Below are 22,973 nucleotides of genomic sequence, written 5' to 3'. Positions count from 1 at the left end.
GAGGTCAGAATCCAACAGCATCTGCAGTCCTTTTGAGTCTCAAAATCAGATTTTTGCTCAGGTCCCTCAATTTCAGCCAGAAAATACCTGAAATCACAGAAAAACACACAAACTCATAGTAAAGTCCAGAAAAGTGAATTTTAACTAAAAACTAATAAAAATATACTAAAAACTAACTATATCATACTAAAAACATACTAAAAACAATGCCAAAAAGTATACAAATTATCCGCTCATCACATGGCTTGCACCATTCTTCGAATTCATCTTTACTAATTAGAATGGTTGGGCAAGCATCAAAGGGTTTGTCCTCCTTGCATTCCACTTCTTTATACCAACGATCCTCCGGGTCTGACGCATCTTCGTCTATGGGCTCAAGCACCTCTTCATTAGGATCTACCGACGAGCCGGGGATCGAGAGAAGAGAGTCTTTATAGGAGACTTTTGAATTGTTTGCCGGAACCTCAAAATTCTCAGTAGTCCCTTCCATAGAGTCGCCAGGCTGATTGAGATCCACTCCTTCACGATCTTTCACCTTTTTTTTGCTTCGTTGAATCAAGTCAAATTCTTGCGTGGAAACGCTAGCAGAGCGTTCTTTTGCCATTAAAGAAATGAGCGTTCTTTCAAGCTAAGAGAGAACATGTAAATGAGCGTTCTTTTGCCATTATTTACTGTTTATTGTATTTTTTTCATATGATATATGTTGTTGATTTTATGAAATTTTTATTATTTCTTATCTGTATGATTTTTTTTATTTCTTTGATGTACTCTATAAAAAAGACAAAATAAATAAAATATTAATTATAAGTAATAATATAGCCATAAAATAATGAAAATTTATAATTTAAAATAATATTAAATTAAAAAGTACTGACAGTGTTAGAAAAATTATAAAATATTTTCTTTTTATTTGAAATTATAAAATTTATACTATTCTCTTTCGTATTTTTATTTTTTATTGTATTTATTTTATTTATATGATAAATATTTTTTATATTATTTTTGTTAATGTTCTGATTTTGCATGCATACACAAAAATTATTTAAATCGATGTCTCCAGCAGTTTATGTACGCCATCAACATAAAACCACTAAAAAATGGTATTTGTATCTTCGTATTTCAAAGTTGTATTTACGTAAAATTAGAATTTAAACATTTTATTTACATAAATTATTCTAAAAATTAAATAATACTATTCATTTAATAATTTTTGTTAATTAAATTTAATTAAATTAGTCTAATATCAACAAAAATTAATTATAAATAATATTATTCTAAATCTTATTATTTTTGGTTGAATTTAGTTTAAAAAAATATAAATATACAACTTTACTTATAAAAATTTAAGGAGTAAAAAAATTGGTGCATAAACCCAATATGAGATTTTTTTAGAATTTAGTCCTTGCTATAAGTTTAGGACCATTTTAATCGTTCAAATTTCAAGGTAACTTGGTGGTGTTCAACTTTTGGACTCCCCTTTACAGAGAGTGAGTGAGAGAGAAATTCCAAGTAAAGCGCGCGATTACTTTGAACTTTGAAGTAGCTGCTCCTTTCGGAAACCATGATGGAGTCAGGGAAAGACAATGTCACCAAACTCACCGGTCAACGGCGCGTGGGTCTTCTCTACGACGAGAGGATGTGCAAGCACGAGAACCTTCACGACGGTTACCATCCCGAAACCCCCAACCGTATTAGGTCCATTTGGAACAAGCTTCAATCCACGGGCATTACCCAACGGTACTAACTACTTTACTCCCCTTTAGGGTTTTAAATTTCACCATTTTTTTCTTATTATTATTGTTGTGGGTTACGTGAGCTAGAGATGTTGTTATTTTGATTGTTCTAGTGTTCGCTGAGCTGTGGTTCCTTCTGTAACACTTTCAGACTCATTTTATTGATGAAATTTAGGTTGCCTTTGTTTCTGACAATATAACAAGACAAAATACTCAACAAGATATAGAAAATAGATATACAAAATTTTGTGTTCTTGAATAAAATTCAATTTATTCTATTTTTTTATTTAAAAAATTTAAAATGAAAAATATAATAATGAAAAATTAACAAAAATAATAAAAGAAAAAATAAAAAATAAGTTGCGTCCTTGTTAATGTCTTTAGTCAAACACGATCTTGTGTCTCTGTGTTCTATAAACAAACTCAACCTTAACTAGGTTTTGTGATGAGTAAATGGACTAAAGTACACGTGAAAGGGTTTTGGGTAGATAAAAGTACACCAAAGATTAGTAAATATCAAAATACACATCAAGATTGTTTATGATGGACAATAGTGTCGTGCTGTTAGTAAGGGTTTGATATTTATAAATCTTTTGTGAGTATTTTTGTCCATCGAAAATAATCTCTAGGGTGTACTTTGTTATTTACGAATATTTGGTGTACATTTTTGTCTCTGCCAAACTCTTACACGTGTACTTTTCTTCATTTACTCGTTTTGTGACTGATATTTAAATTTGTCTTGAAATCTACATTTTGTTTTTTGAATTTTGTTGATGAAATTAACTATGTGACATGAAATGTAATATAGGCAGTGGTGTTAAGGATGATTGATGACCACAAGTAACAGAAAAATGGAGTTTTTAATAATTGTTTCTACATATTAATGCTACTACAAAACTATAATTATGGTTTGGAGAAGCTTTAGGTGGTATATTTAGTATTTACACTGCAGATGTTCTGGAGCTTGGAAAAATAATGCGAGATATGTTTTAATTTCTTTTGACATCTATTCAATGGTTCATTAAATTGTGGTAAGGTTAAAAAGATATGAAGGTTTAAAGAATGGTGAAGGCCTAATACGAGTAAGAAACTTTCCAATGCTGAGATGGGGGCATGTGTCCCTGTAGTCTTTGAAGTAGCATAATAATAGAAAAAAGGTGCTTACATTGAGAGACTGATGGTGACATTTGGAGAACAACATCAGCAGACTGAGCTTGCAGCCTTACAACAGAGCCATGTTGAAACTGCTAGTCAAGTTTCAACCACCAACGAGCAAATAGATGATTGGAGAGCTATCAGTCTCTTTATGTTTACTTGAGGTTTTTGCTATAATTAGACTCCATTGTGATGGTTTAGAGTAAATCGTTCTCTCTTCTGTCAAAGTTGTGCTGTTCAACTTTTAGTTCTGAATTTCTAATACTAGGATGACTTTGAATAAAGTGACAAAATCTTACTTCTCTGTTTTGTGTTTTTAATAAATGTGGTGTAACATCATTCCAGCTGTGTGATTTTGGATGCTAAAGAAGCTGAAGACAAAAATATCCTGTCAGTACATTCCAAAAAACATGTGAATTTTATCAAGAAAATAAGCTCAGAATCAGATTCACGGAGGCTTAAGACTGCGTCAAAATTTGATTCGATATACTTCAATGAAGGTTCATCAGAAGCTGCTTATCTTGCTGCTGGCTCTGCTATAGAGGTGATATTTACATGGATTATTCACATAGTATAAATATCTGTGATTTTTTATGTGTATCGATGAGATAACTGTGGATCTATTATTACAGCCTTTTTGAAGTCTAGATTTGTTCTGTGCCTGCCACTAAAGCAGAGTTCGCCTTCTGATCTAAAAAATATACTTTCCTGTTTCTAGTATTCCACTTAATTTTAAGTTACTGACTTTGCTCATATTGGTAGTATTGATTGCATTCAATATCTTAGACAACTTTTTTTTCCTACTAAAAGAAACTGGTACAAAATTTGGGCCATCATGAAGTTTTCCTCTGGAAATTCTTCAACTTCATGCATTGGATCCTTGAAGTTGTTTGGGAGCAGCAATGTTTTACAAACATTTTAGCTTTTCAATTTGTATTTCAATTTGGAGGTTCTTTCCATATAATATTTCTCATTTTAATTATCAATTTTTGTAAATATCAAAAAAAAAAAAAATCATTTTTTGTACTTACAAATAATAAAAAAAAGGGGAAGTTAAGGCTTAAATGTAAGGTTGTTGACTTGTAACTTGGAGGTCATATGTTTCTGCATATTGCCACAAATGTTTGGCCACTACTCTCAAAAAATGAGCAAACCTAGTCAAGAGAAACTGATGAGGTTGCAGGGCACACCCAACAGTCACCAAAGATACAAAAAGGTATTCCATGAAAAAACAGCAAGACAACAATGTAAAAATAGGTGCGACAGTAAGTTTGAATCTGTGCCACCCCACACTCACCTGACACACATTGTGAGAAATATCCATATGTGGCCTTCAAATAAGTATATCAAGGTAGAAAGAGATTGTATTTGAGGAAGGAGTTAAGAAATAAGAACTAGAAATAAGATTTACATCTAAACATACCAAATGAATCAAGAGACTGTAATCGTTATCTGGGTTAAAAGACAATGGAGCAATATCAAGGACTGTTTATAAAATCAAACATAAAAATAATTAAAACTTTCTTTTTGTATCATGTACTTTTATCATAATGCTATAGGTTTGGTTGGCTATATTGATACATCATTTTATCATCAAAAGAATTATCATTTAAATTAAAGAACTTTATCAGGTATCCATCTGAATTTTTCCAATCTATCAGTGAACACATACATTTACTTTGATTGAAGTAAGGTTTTATGTTAATACTATTCTTTTTAACATAACTGAAGATCCTATGATTAATAGGTTGTTGAAAGAGTGGCAAGCAGGGAATTCAATTCTGCTTTTGCAATTGTTAGGCCTCCAGGTCATCATGCAGAACGTGATGAACCCATGGGATTTTGTCTATTCAACAATGTGGCAATTGCGGCAACGTATGTCTTAGAGGAACGTGTGGGTAACATGATTTCTACTTTCAATTCTGTATTTACCAAGAGTTTTTGGCAGTTAATCTGTCAGTTGCTTTATATCCACAGGCCACCTCACTGTTGTGTTGCCCTGTTTGACAGCCAGAATTAGGTATTAAAAAAATTTTAATTGTTGATTGGGACATCCATCATGGAAATGGTACACAAAAAATGTTCTTGAATGACTCTCGAGTTTTATTCTTCTCTGTTCACAGGTATTATTATTATTTTCATGTATTTTCTGTCCACTTGAACTGATTTGTCCCCTTGTAATTGTTTCTCTTTACTTCAAAATATGTAAAATTTTGTTTCTATTGGTTTTGAGGCCCTAGACCTGACTGCTAGATTGTTTCCCTTTATACACTGGTGATTTAGGAAAATATATGTTGGTATATATGGGATAGGACATTGCATGAATTTGCGAAGCATGCTAAATTTTAAAATTGTAGAACATGGCTTATATATAATTGTACATATATATTTTAAAGGAAAAAAATTCATTTTAATTTTAATGATTTAATTTATTTTTATTTAATAATATATATAAGCTTCATTATTTGCCTTTTTTTATTGTTATAAATTGATTACAGATTTGAAAAGAATTCACACCATGTGTCTTGTCTTGTTAGAGTAAAAGTGGGGAGGGGAAAAAAAAATCACATGCATACGTGTGTCCTTTCTGCGTGGTGTAACATTTGACTCGAACATGTGGACATGACACCCAAATAGTGTGTCCATATTTAATAGTTTAGCATTGGGTCTTAGAGGTGGTTTTCAATTAAGGATTTAAAATGAATGTGAATCTCAATAGGTGGTTTTATCACTTTCATTGTTGATCTCAGATCATCTCATGCAGGCATGAAAATGGGGGCTTTTATCCTGCAAGTGATGATGGCTTTTATACGATGGTTGGAGAAGGAGCAGGTGCTGGATATAATATAAATGTACCATGGGAGAATGGAAGATGTGGTGATGCAGATTACTTTGCAGTGTGGGACCACATTTTGCTACCTGTTGCCAAAGAGTTTAATCCAGACATGATTATTGTTTCTGCTGGCTTTGATGCAGGTCTATTGTAGCATAATTTAAATTTGATGTTTTATAGGGGCGGGTTACTGGTTGTTTATACTCTTTCTCAGGATTTGTAGCCAGTGTTGTTGGTTTAATTATTATTTTACTTCTTTGTATCTGGAAGGAGTATCACCATTACTTCAGATTTTACTAAATTACTAATCAGTTGATCATTAATTATTATTACTGAAACGTAATAACTTTGATAATTTTTAATGTAACAGCCATTGGTGATCCTCTGGGGGGCTGTCGTGTTTCACCATTTGGTTATTCTGTCCTGTTGAAAAAGGTTAATTTTAAACATTACTTTTCATGATTGCATCTTGCATTTGTTTCTTGTAATGCTAATTTCCTGATAAAACTGCTCAATTAACTGTGAAATTTTACTGTGTCTGTTGCACTTTAGTATCTCTATTTTCATGTTGCTTAAAGATGGGCAGTTATCTTTCTTAAACATATAGTGCTACTGCTTGCTTGAGTATCAAGTTTATATGATCTAACTTTAGCATTATTTTCTGGAATAAAATCTGATATAAGTTTTATATGTGAAGATTTTAACTTGGGTGATCAATATATGAATGGCTGTTACATATTGTTTTCCCTTCTATACATTTCAGTTGATGAATTTCGCAGAAGGTAGGATTGCATTAATTTTAGAAGGAGGATATAACCTTGACTCCATTGCAAAGTCTGCGCATGCTTGCGTGGAGGTTTTGCTTGAAGACGAGCCTATTGTTGGTTCATCTGAGGCCTATCCATTTGAGTCTACCTGGCGTGTGATTCAAGCGGTAATAACTCATGACCCTACTATATGCTGTTTTGATCCTTCAAGGGGCAAAAGGGTTTTGTGATTTCATTTCTTACTATTTTTGGTTAGGGGTGAGCAGTGGGAAATGGAAAATGTCTTCTTTTCTTTCCTAAAAGCATCATATGGGCTTTTGTTACCCAAAGGTATTTGACATCTATTTAGTGCTAAATCTTTTGTGTTTGCCTTGCAGGTTCGCCAGGAATTAAGTTGCTTTTGGCCTACACTTGCTAATGAATTGCCACAAAAATTAATTTCTCAGATTGCTCCTCCCCCAGTAATTTTCTTTCGATTACTATTGTTCCTTTTTTACAGTTAATTTTGGTAATTCGCTATCATATAATTTCTTTTTCATTATTTGTTCTATGTCACTTGATAGTTGTGTGCAAGAATATATATTCTTGCATAATACAAATCAAAAAAATATTTTCAAATAGTGGTATGGTCTCCCTTGTTTTTTTAATCTTTTTTAAATAATCTGTAATTTAACGAGACAATAACTATAACTTAAAATTCTGGTTGATTACCTTATATTCACAATGCAAAGGCGTAGATTCCATATTTTATTGGTAACTTAATGGATTAAGTTTATGTGCAAGAAGCAACTCGTGTTTTAAGGGACATTAATTTTTCTTTAGATGATTTACTGCTCATATTTTATCCTATATGGATTCCAAATACATGCAATTTCGGTAATTTGGGCTATGAAAAGTTTCGAATAGATTATTTTACGATAATATTCTCATTGGAATTCTTTCTGCAACACTGTATTTGCAGCATACTCTTATCTCAAGCTCTGACTCCGAGACAGAGGATGACAAGGGTCGGCAAAATTCAGACCTTGCAGAGCTTCTACAGGATGTCATAAAACCACTTTCTGAGCTGAAGGTTGATGCAGGTAACTATCGCTTTTTTACACCAAAGACTGATATAAAATTTGAGAAACATCCGGAAGTTTTTATATCATTCATGGCAAAATTTAAACCAAATAAATATTTTACTTAGAAGAATTGATCATTGATGTCTGTAACTGTGTATACCTTTTGAGAATCACGTCCGTAATTAGAAAGTTCAGATGGCAACTTTTGAGCAGTATGTGGATAAGAAAATCAGCTGCGTTTGTTTTTGAGAACAGGATAAGATAAGACATTGATAACAAAACATAAAGAACAAAGACATATAAATTTAATGTTCTTGTATTCTGTTTGGTAATAAAATATAATAAATATGAAAATTTAATTTATTCTCATTTTTTTCATTCAAAAATTGAGAAGAAAAATATAATAATAAAATGTATAATTATAAAAAATTAACAAGAATAATGAAAGAAAAAATAAAAATAAGTTGTGTCTTTTGTTAGTGTCTCTGTATCCTTCCTGTCAGGATGACACAAAATACACTAATTCAGTGTCTTTGGACACAATATCTCTGTCTATGTCTCATTTGTCAAATACGATTTTGTCTCTGTGTCCCTGTCTTAGTATTCCGTCCCTGTAAACAAACGCAGCTTTAGTAATGATGTTTAGTGGGTTTGGTGAGACTAGCTGTTCGGTAGCTCGGGTGTTTGGTGGATCGGTAAGGAGGATGAGGGGATCTGGACCAGGGCGTGAGTTGTTGGAGCGGTGTGTTCGACCTATGCGTTGTCGTGTTGGCGGGTGGGACCACTTGCATAGACACCCCGATGCTAAAGTCAGAGTCCGTACGAAGAGGCGGCTAATTAGGGTTAAAAAGGTGACGTACCTCTGGAGAAAGGTAGGTCCTTCCTCATTTATACTCTGTATCCGGGTGGGCCCTTTGTGATCAAGCTCACCTTCCTGTAAGTTTCTACTAGATGTCCAGGTTCCTTGTGGAAGGGGAGGTGATGCGCGGGTCACCTTCTGACTTGGACTGTTGAACTCGTCGGGTTGGTGATTTGTGACCGGACCCGAATTATTATTGGGATGGGCCGAAACAATGCCCCCAACGTGCAAACCGTGAGGATATGAGCTCGTGGTTGGCGCATTCGATTCACTTGCCTGGCTCGATCGAGTTCTCCTGGGCTCGGGAGTCTGTCGATAGACCCCGTGCCCCCAACGCGCAAGCATTTAATGCTCATTATGGCTGATTTGAAAGCCAAAGGAAAAGTCCATTTTACTCTTGACTTTTCGCGCTTCCCTTCGACGGTTACTATTTTGTATCCCTTTTCATCTTGCAAACCTTTCATTCCTTATTCTCTCACATCTTCTCCACTTTACTCGCTTCTTTCTTGATTCCATCATTCATCCACTGGGAATCTTACTGTGTTTGTTCGGGATCCATCCTTCTTCCTTCTTCAATTTACTGGTGAGTCTCAATTGCTTTCATCTCTTTATTGTAGATGGTTGTTGTTATGTCTCTATTTTTAATGCCATTACCACGTATGCCATCTGTTATTTTTGGCTGTTCTTGCTTGGGTTGGGCACGTCATTGTTATGTAGCTTATTGGGGGTTACCATTAGGTGTCTGAATCTTGATTTTACGTCTCTAATTGACCCTGGATTAAAATAGAAAAAGGACATAGCAAAACGTATCCTTAGTTTTAGTTTTCTTTGATTTTTTGACAACTCAAGTTTAATTTAAGTGGTGCTCCCACTGTAGGTATGTGGCAACGTCTTGTTGCGAAGGATCCTGTAGACCGTTACATATGGGTTACATCTGACGTAAAGGATACGGCCTCCAAGATAACCATGGAGGAGCTTCAAGAGTTTCGTAACTCCAAGTTACTGTGTGGAGGTGGCCCCGAGGAGGCCAATTATGACGTGTTTGTTCCCGGAGATAGGGAACGTATTTACCATGAAAACATATCTACTCCTCGAATTGCCGATTGGTTGTGGGTGTACAAGCACATGTTTACCAACTTGGGAGTTCGGATCCCTTTTGCTCCCTTCGTCATCTCCTTTCTGAATCGGTGCGACGTAACACCCTCACAATTACATCCGAATAGCTGGGCCTTTATCCGTTGCTTCAAGATGGTGTGCGACTATTTGGAGCTCACAACCTCCGTTGAAGTCTTTCTCTTCCTATTTTTTTTTTGACTAACCCTTCGAAAGAGGGGAAACATAAGAAAGGGTATCTCTCATTCCGAGCCATCTAGGGTCGACGGATTTTCGGCTGTTGGAGGATTCGTTTCACGGCTTTAAAGAGAAGTTTTTCAAAGTGTGGCCCGTCGAAGGTTGACATCCCTTCTGGCTTACCTTAGAAGGGGAGCGTCGTATACCAACCTATTGGAGCTTCGGCGCCAGGACCAATTATTTAATTAAAAGCACTTACAAGGGTTTGGGCCAGAGAAATCGGCAAATTGCTGACATACTGCTGGCCATTTTCGGTGCGAATAACCTCAATTCTCACCTCTTGATGGGTGATCGTGAGACCAGTAAGAGCCATGTGGGTAAGTCTGATTGGGTTACTCTGTTTTTTGACATGTGTACTTTGTGTAGTGCTTTTGCTTTTCTGTTTCAGTGTCCATGGCAGCCAGGCAGACTGGCCTTCCTGATTATATGGCCCAATTCCTCCATTGGAACAAGGACAGCTTTGAGACCCCTTCTGCAAACGCACCTTCTTCTCCAGCTATCGAGGTCCAGTCCCAACTCGCTGTCGATGTGAATCCCATGACTACTGTGGTTGGTGGGGTTGGACCAGTAGAGGAGGTATTTGTGGAAGACACTGGTCCTAAGGTGGCCATCGTCAAGAACCCCTTGAAGAGGAAAGCCACGTCCAGCCTTGAAGGGATGTTTACTGTTCCGTGGGTTATCTGAAACTGGAGGTCGATCTCGGACGAGATCTTCTGTACTGGCCGGAACTGCTGTGTCCGAATTGTTGGACTGGGTGGTGGTGCTGATCCTTCATCACCGGAGGGTGGTGGTACCTGCAAGGGACTCTGATGCTTAAGTTAACAAGGGTATTAAGCAGGTTTTTAAGAGGTTTATTGCTCTTTTGATGACTTTGTTTGAAGAGGGTTGCTTTCTTTGTTGAAAGATGATGTGAGACTTCACTCTATTACTGCCTCCAAAGGATACCTCTGGACCTTGGGTTGTGTCTTGAGTTTTCCTTTTTATTGTTGAGTCTTCTATTTGCTGTTTATTTTGCTGTCTGAGTTGTTTGTCTGATTTTTCGAGTAGTTTTGGTAGTGATCCTGTTTTCTCTTTTTCTTGCTGTAGGACTAGTTGACCTCATGTCTTCTCGCAAAAATATTGTCGAGAGGTCCTCCCAGGTCTCTGATGGCATGGCCGATTGGGTGGATTCTATGGTTCTCATGTGTGTCTCGCTGGCTGACTCCGAGTTTTGTGAACATATTAGGAAGTTTCATAGGGTTTGTAGCAATGATAGTGATGAAAAGAATTACGAGCTTGTGTCCCCTAATTCAAAAGAGAGAGTTTGTTTTTCAACTCGGGTTGTTGGAGATCGTCTTTTTTTCTATGCGTATGATTTCTTTTTTGGCTAAATGAATATCACCTTTCTTTTCACTCCTTTTGAAACCAATCTGTTGTGGTTTTGTAATGTAGCTCCGTCCCAACTTCACCCCAATTCCTGGGGCTTTATAAAGATCTTCCAACTACTGTGTTGTGAACTTGGCGTCCCTGCCTCGCAATCCCTTTTCTTTTATTTGTTTGTCTTGACAAAGCCTGGGATGGTTAAGAAAAAGGCTGCCTGGATTTCTTTTCGATCTTCGCAAGTGAAGAAAGATTTTTCTATGTATGACGAATCGTTCTGTGATTTTAAGAACTATTTCTTTAAAATCCGAGCTGTTGAAAGAGCACGACCATTTTTTCTGGATGAGAATGATGAACCCACTTTTTCTCCAGAGTGGCAAAAGAATGTTGTGTCAAGGTATTCATGGGAAATATTGGATGATGTCAATCTCTTCTAAGTTATTCCTAGTAATCATCTTTCTTGGACTTTTATCAGGTCTCTTTCAGGGATTATTTTTATAACTTGTTCGTGGGAGGCTGACTTCATCATGTCGGTCTTTTCTAAGTTATTTCTAGTAATCCTCTTTTTTAGGGATGGCCAGGCCTCTTTCCAGTGATTGACTTTTTATAACTTTGGTTAGTGTGGTCGACTGGTCCGACTTCTTTACGTTGGCCTATCCTTTAAGTTATTTTTAGCAACTCATTTTGTTAAGACATCGTCAGGTCCTTTTTATGGATCACTTTCGATAACTTCTTACATTATTCTGTTTTGTCACTTTTTCATCTTTACCGATTTTGTCGAAGTTAGGTTTGATCATGGTTTGGTCGACCTTTTGATGAATTTTGGTTTTTACCTCCTTTGGTCTTTTATCGTCGTCGGACAGTGAATTTAATCTTCACTTTTTGCTGATCTCGTAGTTTTGTAAACGGGCGATGAATTTTTAGCGTTTTAGACTAATGCGTCTTGGGAGTTTGTAGAAAATCTAAAAAACTTTATTAAAAAAAATGCAGATATATACATGTAGGAGTTTTTATCTCTGAGTCGAGTGATTTATGGATCGTGGCTTGGTGCCTCGTTAAAAAATCTTTTAAGGAAAAAGAGTGCACCTTATCCTAAGATCTCAATTACCTTTTAACTATAGTATCTCCTTAGGTTGCAGGCGTGCCAAGATATTGGCAGTTCTCGTCCGTCGAGTTCGGATACTTTATAGTAGCCTTTTACCAGTACTTCTATGACTAGGTAGTGTCCCTTCCAGTTAGCTGCTAGCTTTCTCTCTCCCGGTCGACTTGTTCCAATATCATTTCGGATTAGGATAAGATTATTGTTGGTGAAGCTTATTCGCACTACCCTTCGATTGTACCTTAAGGCCATGCGACGTTTTAGCGCTTCTTCCTTGATCCGAGCTCTTTCTCAGATTTCTGGAAGCAAGTCGAGTTCTTCCCTTTGAAGGTGGGAGTTGACTTTGTCACTGTAGAGAATTGCTCTGGGAGATCTTTCTTCGACCTCTACTGGTATCATTGCCTCTATTCCATAAGCTAGTCGGAAGGGTGATTCCTTTGTGGTGGAATGTGGAGTTGCCCTATATGTCCATAGGACTTGTGAAAGCTCTTCAGCCCAGGCTCCTTTTGCGTCCTGTAGCCTTCGTTTTAACCCATCTAGTATGATTTTATTGGCAGCTTCTGCTTGTTCATTAGCTTGCGGGTATTCTACGGAGGTGAATTGATGTTTTATTCTTAAGTCGGCCACTAATTTCCTAAAGCCTGCGTCGGTGAATTGGGTGCCATTGTCTGTGGTTATGGAGTGGGGGACTCCAAACCTTGTGACGATGTTTCTATATAGGAATTTTTGACTTCTTTGAGCTGTGGCATTGGTCAGAGGTTCTGCCTCGATCCACTTTGTGAAATAATCCACCCCTACAATGAAAAATTTTACCTGTCCCGTTCCTTGGGGGAAAGGGCCGAGGAGGTCCAGTCCCCACTTTGCAAATGGCCAAGGTGAGGTTACGCTAATGAGTTCTTCTGGTGGGACGTTGTGAAAGTTAGCATGTTTTTGACACTGGGTATGTTTTCACGAATTCGGTCGCTTCTTTCTGCAAGGTCGGCCAAAAGAATCCAGCTCGGAGTACCTTTTTGAAGAGGGCTTGTGCTCCGAGATGATTATCGCACTCGGCGCTGTGTATTTCTTCTAAGACCTCTTTTTTGTTAGGGGTTGGTATGCATTTTAGCAGAGGTGTCGAGATTCCTCTTTTGTACAGGATGTCATTTATGATGGTGTAATACTGTGCCTCCCGCTTCAACCTTTTTACTTCCTTTTCACCTGTAGGGAGTGTTTCTGATCTAAGGTAGCGGATTATGGGAGTCATCCATCCTTGGTCCTGATCTGTTATAGCTAAGATTTTTTCTTCTTCCGTGATTGACGGGTTCTGGAGCGTTTCTTGGATGAGGGTTTTATTATTACCCCCTGGTTTGGTACTGGCTAGTTTTGAGAGTGCATCAGCTCGGACGTTTTGTTCTCGAGGTATGTGGCGGGCCTCATATTCTCTGAGTTGTCCAAGCTGTTTCCTGGTTTTATTCATGTACTTTTTCATTGTGGGATCTTTGGCTTGGTAGCTTTCTGCTATTTGTGAAGTAACTACCTGTGAGTCACTGAAGATGATAAGCTTTTGAGCTCCGACCTCCTTAGCTAGCTTCAAACCGGCCAGTAGTGCCTTATATTCGGCTTGGTTGTTTGAGGCAGGAAACTCGAATTTGAGAGAGTTCGATTTGGGTTTCCTGGTTGCTTTCTATGATGATGCATGCGCCGCTTCCAATTTTGTTTGAGGAACCGTCCACACGAAGATTCCATTACGTAGGAATTTCTAGAATATCTGTAAATTCTGCAATGAAGTCGGCTAGATATTGTGATTTGATGGCTATCCGAGCTTCATATTGAAGGTCGAATTCGGATAACTCGGTTGTCCATTACAAAATTCTGCCTGCTAGGTCCGTTTTCTGCAAAATCACTTTTATGGGTTGGTTGGTCCGAATCTTAATGATGTGAGCTTGGAAATATGGACGGAGCCGTCGAGAGGTTAGTATGAGAGCATAGGCGAATTTTTCTGTTTTTTGGTAGTTCAGCTCGGATCCTTGCAACGCTTTGCTGATGAAGTATACATGTTCCTGCCCACTGTCGTCTTCTCGGACTAATGCTGAGGCTACTGTCCAACTTCCTACAGCGAGATATAATATAAGTGGTTCTCCTTCTTGATGCCGAGTTAGGATAGGGGGCTGTCCCAGGAATCTTTTGAAATCCTAGAAGACCTGCTCGCACTCCGTTGTCTATTTAAACGTCTTTCCCTTCCTTAGAGTGGCATAGAAGGGGAGAGATCTTATTGTTAATCCATCCAGAAATCTGGACAAGGCTGCCAACCTTCTGTTGAGTTGTACTTCCTTGACACAAGTCGGACTTTTCATGTCGAGTATGGCCTGACATTTATCCGGATTTGCCTCGATTCTTCTTTGTGTGAGCATGAAACCCAAGAACTTGCCAGCTTCTACTGCGAATGTGCATTTTGCAGGATTAAGTCGCATGCCATGCCCTCTTATAGTGTCGAATACTTGGGTGAGGTCGGACAGCAGCGTCTTTTCACTTTGTGTTTTTATTAACATGTCGTCCACATATACTTTTATGATTTTTTCGATGTGATCTGTGAAGATTTTATTCATTAATCTCTGATAGGTAGCTCCTGCGTTTTTTAGCCCAAAAGGCATGGCAATGTAGCAGTAGTTTACTTTTGGGGTTAAGAACACTATTTTTCTTGGTCAGGTGGATACATCAGGATTTAATTGTATCCCGAGTATGCATCCATAAACGAGAGGTATTTATACCCGGAGGAGGCATCTACCAGAGTGTCGATACTTGGGAGTGGATAAGGATCTTTTGGGCAGGCTTTGTTGAGATCAGTGTAGTCGGTGCACATCCGCCACTTCCCATTTGATTTTTTCACCAAGACAACATTAGCTAGCCATAGTGGGTACGTGACTTTTCTTATGAATCCTGCCTCTAGTAGAGCTTGTACCTATTCTTCCACAACTTGGGATCGTTTTGATTCGAGTTTTCTATGCCTCTGTTGTACTGGCCGAGATCCTGGGTAGAATGCTAGCTTGTGGCACATTAACTTGGGGTCTATGCCTGGCATGTCTGCGGCCTTCCATGCAAAGAGGTCGATGTTATCTCGCAAGAACTGTATGGGTGATTCTTTTATGTCTCTTTTTAGGATTGTACCGATATTGGTTGTTTGGTCCGGGATATCTCCGATCTGGACTTTCTCCACTTCACTTTCGAATTGTGGGAGGAGTTCTTCCCGCCTCTGAGCTCCGCCGAGTTCGATTGTGTGGAATTTGTCTCTTCTGCCTTTATGGTTTAAGCTCTCGTTGTAGCAGCGATTTGCCGTCTTCTGGTCAGCTTTTTTATTGTAGCTATTCCTTCTGTAGTTGGAAACTTCATGCATAGATGTGGAGTCGAGACTGCTGCGCCGAGTTGATTCAATGTTGTCCGACCTATAATGGCATTGTAGGCTGAGCTTACGTTAACCATAATGTAGTCTATTTTGAGTGTTCTTGACTGGTTTCCTTTTCCAAATGTCGTGTGTAGTGAGACGTATCTAAGTGGTTGAACTGGGGTGTCTCTTAGTCCGAATAGGCTGTTCAGATATGCTTTGAGTTCTTTTTCTTCTAGGTCGAGTTTGTCGAAGGCGGTTTTGAATAATATGTCGGCGGAGCTGCCTTGGTCTATCAGCGTGCGGTGGAGATTAGCGTTTGTCAGTACGATAGTGATGACCATAGGATCGTCGTGTCTTGGGATGATGCCAAATGTGTCCTCTTTGGTAAAGATAATTGTGGGGATGTCGTGTGTTTCCTCTTTTCTCTCAACATGATATACTTCATTAAGATACCTCTTGCGAGATGATTTGGAGATCCCGCTTCCCGCAAATCCTCCATGGATCATGTGGATGTGTCTCTCAGGGGTACGAGGTGGTCGTTCTGTCTGTTCGATATCTTTGTCCTTTTTTCTTTTTCTGGCATCGTCTGCTCAGTTCGCCAAATATCGATCTAATTTTCCTTCTCTTACTAGTTTTTCTATGATATTTTTTAAGTCGAAACATTCATTGGTGGAATGTCCATAGACTCGGTGATATTCACAATACTCTGTTCGGTTTTCTCCTCTTTTTTTGCTTTTGAGTGGTCGAGTTGGGGGTATCTTTTCAGTATGTCATACTTCTCTGTAGACATCCACAAGGGATACCCGGAGAGGGGTATAATTGTGGTATTTTTTTTATCTTTTTCCCCTGTTAATATCCTTTTTTCTTGGATTCTTTGTCCTTATCTTGGGAGGAGTAGGAGAATCCGGATTTTGAGGTATCTCCTAGTCGAGCGTTTTCCTCTATGTTGATATACTTCTCGGCTTGTTCTTGTATCTCATTTAGAGAGGTGGGATGCTTCTTTGATATGGATTGGCTAAAAGGCCCATCTCGTAGGCCATTGATGAGGCCCATGATGGCTGCTTCTGTGGGCAGACTTTGTATGTCTAGACATGCTTTGTTAAATCTTTTCATGTAGCTGCGGAGATTTTCCCGATTTCCTTGTTTGATTCTTAATAGACTTGGGACGTGCTTGGCTTTGTCTTTTTGGATGGAGAATCTGGCTAGAAAATTTTTGGCTAGGTCGTTGAAGCTTGAGATGGACCTGGGCGGTAGATTGTCGAACCACTTAATCATCGTTTTTGTTAAGGTAGTCGGGAAGGCTTTGCAGCGAACTGCGTCTGAGGCGTTAGTGAGGTACATTCGACTCCTGAAATTACTGAGGTGATGGCTTGGATCCGCCGTGCCATCGTATAAAGCCATATCCAGGAGCTTAAAGTCCCTCAGGATTTTGGTCTTCATGATCTCCTTGGTAAATGGATCTTGGTCCTTGCGGGAGCTGTCCTCGTGAGTGGATCGAGTCGCTTTGGCTTTGAGATCGGCTTCGAGTTTTAAGAGTTTGTCCTCCAATTCCCGGCGTCGCCTTATCTCCTTTTGTAGGTCCTTTTCAGCTTTCGCTGATGTTGGACTTCTTCCTCAAGTTGTTTAAAACGATCTTGAAGCGTCTCAAGGGCTCCCGAACTTGGTGAATTCCTGTCTCCGTTAGGTTGCGGGATATCTTTTGGTGTAGTGTCTACGTTTTTGTGTGGCGTTCTATCTTCTAGACCTGAATCATGGTTGTTGTCATGGTCGTCTGCTATGATGATGGGATGACTTCTAGATTCCCCGGCAACGACGCCAATGTTCTGTGGGTTACCTGAAACTGAAGGTCGATCTCAGACGAGATCTTCTGTACTGGCCGGAGTTGTTGTGTCCGAATTGTTGGACTGGGTGGTGGTGTTGATCCTTCGTCACCGGAGGGTGGTGGTACCTACAAGGGACTCCGATGCTTAAATTAGCAAGGGTATTAAACATGTTTTTAGTAGAATCAAAATATGAGTTATACCTGGGTGCTCCAGCGTATTTATAATGGTGTGGAGTGACCTTTTTAGATAAGATTATTTTATCTTATCTTATCTTTGACTGGGGTCCTCGTATTTTCAAGGAAACCGCCCTTATCTCTATAGGCTTGGGCTGCCTTTGGATTTGGGTCGTGTTCCTCTATTTGGGCCCTTTACAGGGCTTCCTTGGCAATTTTGACCGAGCTCTTTGAGAAGATGTCGGATAATCGGACCTGAAGAGGTCGGTTGCTCTGTCGCTAAACATCCCAGGTCGAGTGGCTCGATCCTAGATATGAACACTTACTGTTATGCAGAGGAACTTTGACGCCGGAGGCTTTATCGATTCTCATCTCGTCGGGCACGGAGAAGTTCTTCAAAGATGGGGACTTGGCTTCTCAGGCCAAGTGGACATATCGCTCTATGCTTTGTGTTGCCACCATTGTGAGGAAGGTAGAATCCGTGCTTGCCCATTGTCATATTTTGGATGGCAAGTACCGGGCGGCCTTGCAGGACATCGGTGGGCTAAAAGCTAAGGTGGAGGCCACAAAGACTAGCCTGGTGGAGTCCGAGAAAAAATTGAAGGTTGTCGACGAGGCGGTTGCTCGCCTTTCCGACCGGGAGCTTATCTTGGAGAGCCAGCATAGCGCTGCTCCAAGTCGAGCAAATGTAGCAGAGGCCAAGGTTGACCACCTGGAGAAGGAATTGGCTACTACCGTTACGTCGGCCGATGCTTCCAAGGTTGAGGTCACCAATCTTAAGAAGAAGAATAAAGAAATCATCAAGAATGTTCGTGAGGTCATTGGGGATACTGAGGAGGTGATCAAGGCCTAGATCAAATTGCTGTCCCTTGATTTCGGTACCTCGGCGATTGCAGCCTTCAAGACCATCAAAGATGGCAAGATAGTTGATATCCCAAGGAAATAACTTGTAATTTTGTTTGTTATTAATCTTGTATATTTGCTTTTTCTGGGCCGGTGTGGCACCTTATTTTGTAAACATATTTTCCTTAATCGTTTGGTCGATGTGATGCCTGTTGTATAAATGATTGTGCGGTGCCTTTTCTTTTTAAACCGTTCTCATTCATGGAATGTTTTGGTTATTTTATTTGTCGTTTTCTTGTTTGGCTATTAAATCATGAGTCGCTCTGCGTTGGATACTTGTCGGTTGCAATCGCTTTGGCTTTCGGGGTGATCAGTTTCGGGTTGCCGTTATAGCGGTGACAATTTCGAGCCAGCGATGGGTTAGCCCAGCTAGAACCCCTTACCGTAGCCTTGTGTAGAGGGTAGGGGGAACAACATTTTTTGCGTTGAACCTCGAAAGATTTTTAATGGATAAGCAAAAGTATACACATGTTTAAATCACGAGTGTATTTATCCACAGGAAAGGTAAATTGAAGAGAAAATGATAATTAAGCAAATGATAATTGAAATGAAAATGTAAAGGAAATAACGTATTCAGGATAGAAACTTATGAGATGAAGGACGACAAGGTATAGAAAGAAAAAACCGCTAAGTCGGAAAGTCGCCTCTCAAGAGTAGAACCTCTTTGGATTCGCTACGTTCCACGTCCTCGGGATATCGTTTCCATCCAACCGTTTTAACTTGTACGCGCTTTTTCCGAGAATTTATCTTATTATGTACGGATCTTCCTAATTAGCTGCCAGCTTACCTTCTTCCGAGGTCGGTAGGCCAATGTTGTTGCGTCGCAACACCAGATTGCCTTCTTTGAAGTTTTTGCTTAGCACCTTTCCATTGTGTCGCAAAGCTATCCTCTGTTTTAGTGCGATTTTCGACATGTAGGCTATCTCTCGCATCTCATTGATCAAGTCCTTGTCAACTGCTTCTGCACCACCGCCGAGAAGAAGCCTCGGGCTTGGTTCCTTGATTTCCACAGGAATGACTGCGTCTACTCCATAGATAAGCCGGAAAGGTGTTTTCCCGGTGGAGGACTGCGGTGTTGTCCTATAAGACCACAAGACTGACGCTAACTCGTATACCTAGGAGCCCTTTCTCTGGTCAAGCTGCGTTTTTAATCCTTTGAGGATGGCTTTGTTCACTGCTTCCACCTGACCGTTACTCTGTTGGTGCTCAACCGATGAGAACTTTTGCTTGATCCCTAGTTAGAAAGGGACAGGTGACGTACCTCTGGAGAGGGATAGGTCTTTTCTCATTTATACTCTGTACCCGGGTGGGCTCCTTGTGATCAGGCCCACCTTCCTGAAAGCTTCTGTTAGCTGTCCAGGTTCCTTGTGGAAGGGGAGGTGATGCGCAAGTCGCCTCCTGGCTCGGATCATCGGACCCGTTGGGTCAAAGACTTGTGACCAGAACCAGATTGTTAGTGGGCTGGGCCGGAACACTAGCTAATCCACATAATTTGCCATAGTCAAATTCACAAATGTGGGTGTGTTTTGGTTTGCATGTTGATTTGGATCCAAAATCACTCAAGTAGAATCTTTGGCACATGATTATAACTCTTAGGATGGCAGAACTTTTTTGGATCAAAACATGTCTTTTACCTTATGCGGGGCCCTTTAAGATGGCTGACCAACTTCCAATCCAACTGAATGTTGGAAGCATTTTTGGAGTATGTTTGATATGTCCACACATGAATAGCAAGATGCAAAATGTTAATGTTATCCACCATACAGTAAATCGATGTTCTCTCTGATAAAAAAAAAATGTTGCATCTTTGTCAACAAATGTTTTGCATTACCTTCAGTGACTAAGTCAACTATGCATGGTCCTCAATGGACCATTAAAAGAAAGACTTCTAAGGAAAATGGGCCAAATGTTGTTGAACCTTGTAAAATGAAAAGAAAAACTACCACAACTCTTGGATGGAAAAAGGCATGTTATCATCAATGGTCAGAAAATTAATCATATATACTTTTTTCAGTTATTTATTCTTGATCATTTGACGTCGTCTATAATTAATGCAGATCATAAGATCGGTGATATGAATTATTGGCGAACAGAATTATCAGATATTTACATATGGTATGCCTCATACGGATCAAATATGTGGAATTCAAGATTTTTGTGCTATATAGCAGGTGGACAGGTAATGCTATTGCAATGTCTCAGTAAGTTTATATATGTTAGCACTGCTATAAGCTGTCAAATTGCTGTTAAGTGAATGATATGCCAGACCTGAAATTTCTTGTTTCTTCAATTGTCATCCATGATTATTTGCTTGCTTAAACAAGACTTTGCAACCTCAGTTTCATTCATTGTTTATGGTGTGGGTTTTGGTTGGGTGGCAGGAGGGGGGTTATTTTCTTTCCTTTTTATGTAGTTTTTGTGCGGTTTATGTTCAGGTGGAAGGCATGAAAAAACCCTGTTCTGGTTCACTGGATAAAGCTTTGCCAAAGGCAATAGTATGGAAGACTTTTCCTTGCCATACATTTTTTGGCCGTGAAGCTTCACATACGTGGGGTCCTGGAGGGGTTGCATTTCTTAATCCAGTAGAAACATCTCAGTACAAGACACACATGTGTCTGTACAAAATTTCGTAAGCAAATCCTTGAATTTGTGAAATTATACTTCTGTTTACATAGGATCCTTTCTTCATTTCAGTGATATGCAGTTATAGCACAAGTGTGGAGTTGTCGTCTGTTTTATTTTTAAATTGCTTACATACTCTACGGAAGTTCTGTAGTTAACTTCTTGTCCCCGTTTGTTACAGGATGGAGCAATTCAATGATATTTTATTTCAGGAAAATGGATTAAGCATTGATACTGGCTCTCCTTTACTTGATATAGCAACCCTGAATGCTATCTCTGAGAAGGAATTCAATTCTCAGGAGGTTAAGGTATTACCCGATCCCCTCATTTTTCTGAATTTAGTTCGTTCTTTTTTTTTCCTAACAATCTCCTCATTTAGTTTGTTCTCCTCTCTCTAATAATGTTGCAGGATGGTTGGTATGGTAATGTTGTTTACTTGGGGAAGGAGCAAGACATTCCCATAGTTACCATGACGTGAGTGACATATTGCCCTTTCTATGAGGAACATGTTCTTAGAGCACATTTAGTGCGTGCTTTAGAAACATGTACAACCATTAACATGTTCGAATGTTATGTGTCCGAAGACACAAGTATTTCTCCTCTTTAGTTGGCATGTCAATTTATTTCCTAGTTATAATATAATCATGTTGTGTTACCTTGATCAAACCAGGTGTTCGCTTGCTGATATTGAAGGCTTCAAATCTGGGAAGCTACCATTACGAGCCCCTAATGAGGCATATACCAAAACCTTAATTAAAGGATTGGTAGAGGGCAAACAACTTTCTGAGTGGGAAGCCATTGCTTACATTGAAGCTGCTTCTAAATCCTTAATTTCCAGATAGACATGTGCCTTTTGAAATGAGGTGTAAATCTTATTTAACAGTTTACATATATTTCTATCCCCAGCTTCGCATACACCTCGCTTGTGGGCTGACCATTTATTATTGCTAGGGCATTCGTCATGTGATTTCCTGTATAGTATTTGAAGTTCCTTAAATGTTGTTGACAGGAACTTACTCCAGATTGAATTGCTAATATATAGTTGGACAGAACCTTCTTTCTCCCTTTTACAGCTGAATACGTAGTAGTTATCCCGTTCTGAATCATTTGCTTTTTTTATACAATGTTATTAGAACCAAATAACTATATAATTAGAATTAGACTAAACTACCAAAAGTACCTATGAAAGATGTAGTCGTTGACAAGAGTACTCAGGAATTTAGAAAACAACCCAAATATCCACAATTATATAGTTCAGTTTGTCAAATGTGACCAAAAACGTTAGAAGGCTTTGTTTACATGTCCTACTTGTCTATTTCCTTTCTAACGAGGCGAGAGTTGTTTTAGGTGAATCATGTTTTTTTTTTTTTTTGGATGTGTATTGTATTTACTTAAATAATAAAAAATTACTAACTCCTTCAAATTCCATTTAAACACAGAATAGAGTATAAAACTCAACTATGCCCTAATAGAGCAGTTTTTGATCTTTTTCTTTAGCCAAATACAATCTTCTTTGAACCCATTCCTGTGAATCCATTCCCGTGATGGCATTCATCTCCAAGTTCGCCTTCAAAGTTTAAGAGGGAGAGGTTGTAGTTGCTTCAAGGAACTTTGTACAGGAGTGGTCTCATAGTCTAAGTCATTGAAGAGGTAATCCTTTCACAACCAAAATTGGTGAATCCTTGTAACCTCCAATTTGTTAGAGTTCTTCGTCGCATGTCAAAGATTGAATCATTACTGTTAATGAATTTTTGGTAGGTTAGTTTTTTAGTAACTGAATCTTATTTTGGTCCTTTTATTTAAGCTGAATATTGTTTTGTGGTTGGAATACTGTTGTGTTTATTGTGTCTGAAACCATAAACATGGTGAATT

At 38.8% G+C, this 22,973-nt stretch overlaps 2 protein-coding genes across 2 annotated transcripts; both read left to right on the top strand.

Moving 5' to 3' along the window:
* Window positions 1-1,449: 1,449 nt before the first annotated feature.
* Window positions 1,450-22,165, top strand: LOC130936551 (histone deacetylase 5). The gene is made up of 14 exons (XM_057866643.1): window positions 1,450-1,737; window positions 3,234-3,432; window positions 4,636-4,782; window positions 4,899-5,011; window positions 5,653-5,864; window positions 6,092-6,156; window positions 6,485-6,655; window positions 6,866-6,949; window positions 7,450-7,570; window positions 20,537-20,658; window positions 20,915-21,108; window positions 21,283-21,409; window positions 21,511-21,575; window positions 21,772-22,165. The coding sequence occupies exons 1-14, from the start codon at window positions 1,562-1,564 to the stop codon at window positions 21,941-21,943; spliced, it is 1,968 nt and encodes a 655-aa protein (XP_057722626.1). The 5' UTR covers window positions 1,450-1,561; the 3' UTR covers window positions 21,944-22,165.
* LOC130936562 (uncharacterized) lies at window positions 9,245-10,838 on the top strand. Its single transcript, XM_057866653.1, has 2 exons — window positions 9,245-10,078; window positions 10,150-10,838. Exons 1-2 carry the CDS (start codon window positions 10,045-10,047, stop codon window positions 10,443-10,445), a joined length of 330 nt encoding a protein of 109 aa, XP_057722636.1. The 5' UTR covers window positions 9,245-10,044; the 3' UTR covers window positions 10,446-10,838.
* Window positions 22,166-22,973: the final 808 nt, after the last annotated feature.

The sequence above is a fragment of the Arachis stenosperma genome, chromosome 1, assembly GCF_014773155.1.
Source record: "Arachis stenosperma cultivar V10309 chromosome 1, arast.V10309.gnm1.PFL2, whole genome shotgun sequence".
In the NCBI taxonomy this organism is placed as follows: domain Eukaryota; kingdom Viridiplantae; phylum Streptophyta; class Magnoliopsida; order Fabales; family Fabaceae; genus Arachis; species Arachis stenosperma.
Note: the sequence above shows the minus strand (reverse complement) of the source record. Positions and strands in the feature narration are given on the sequence as shown.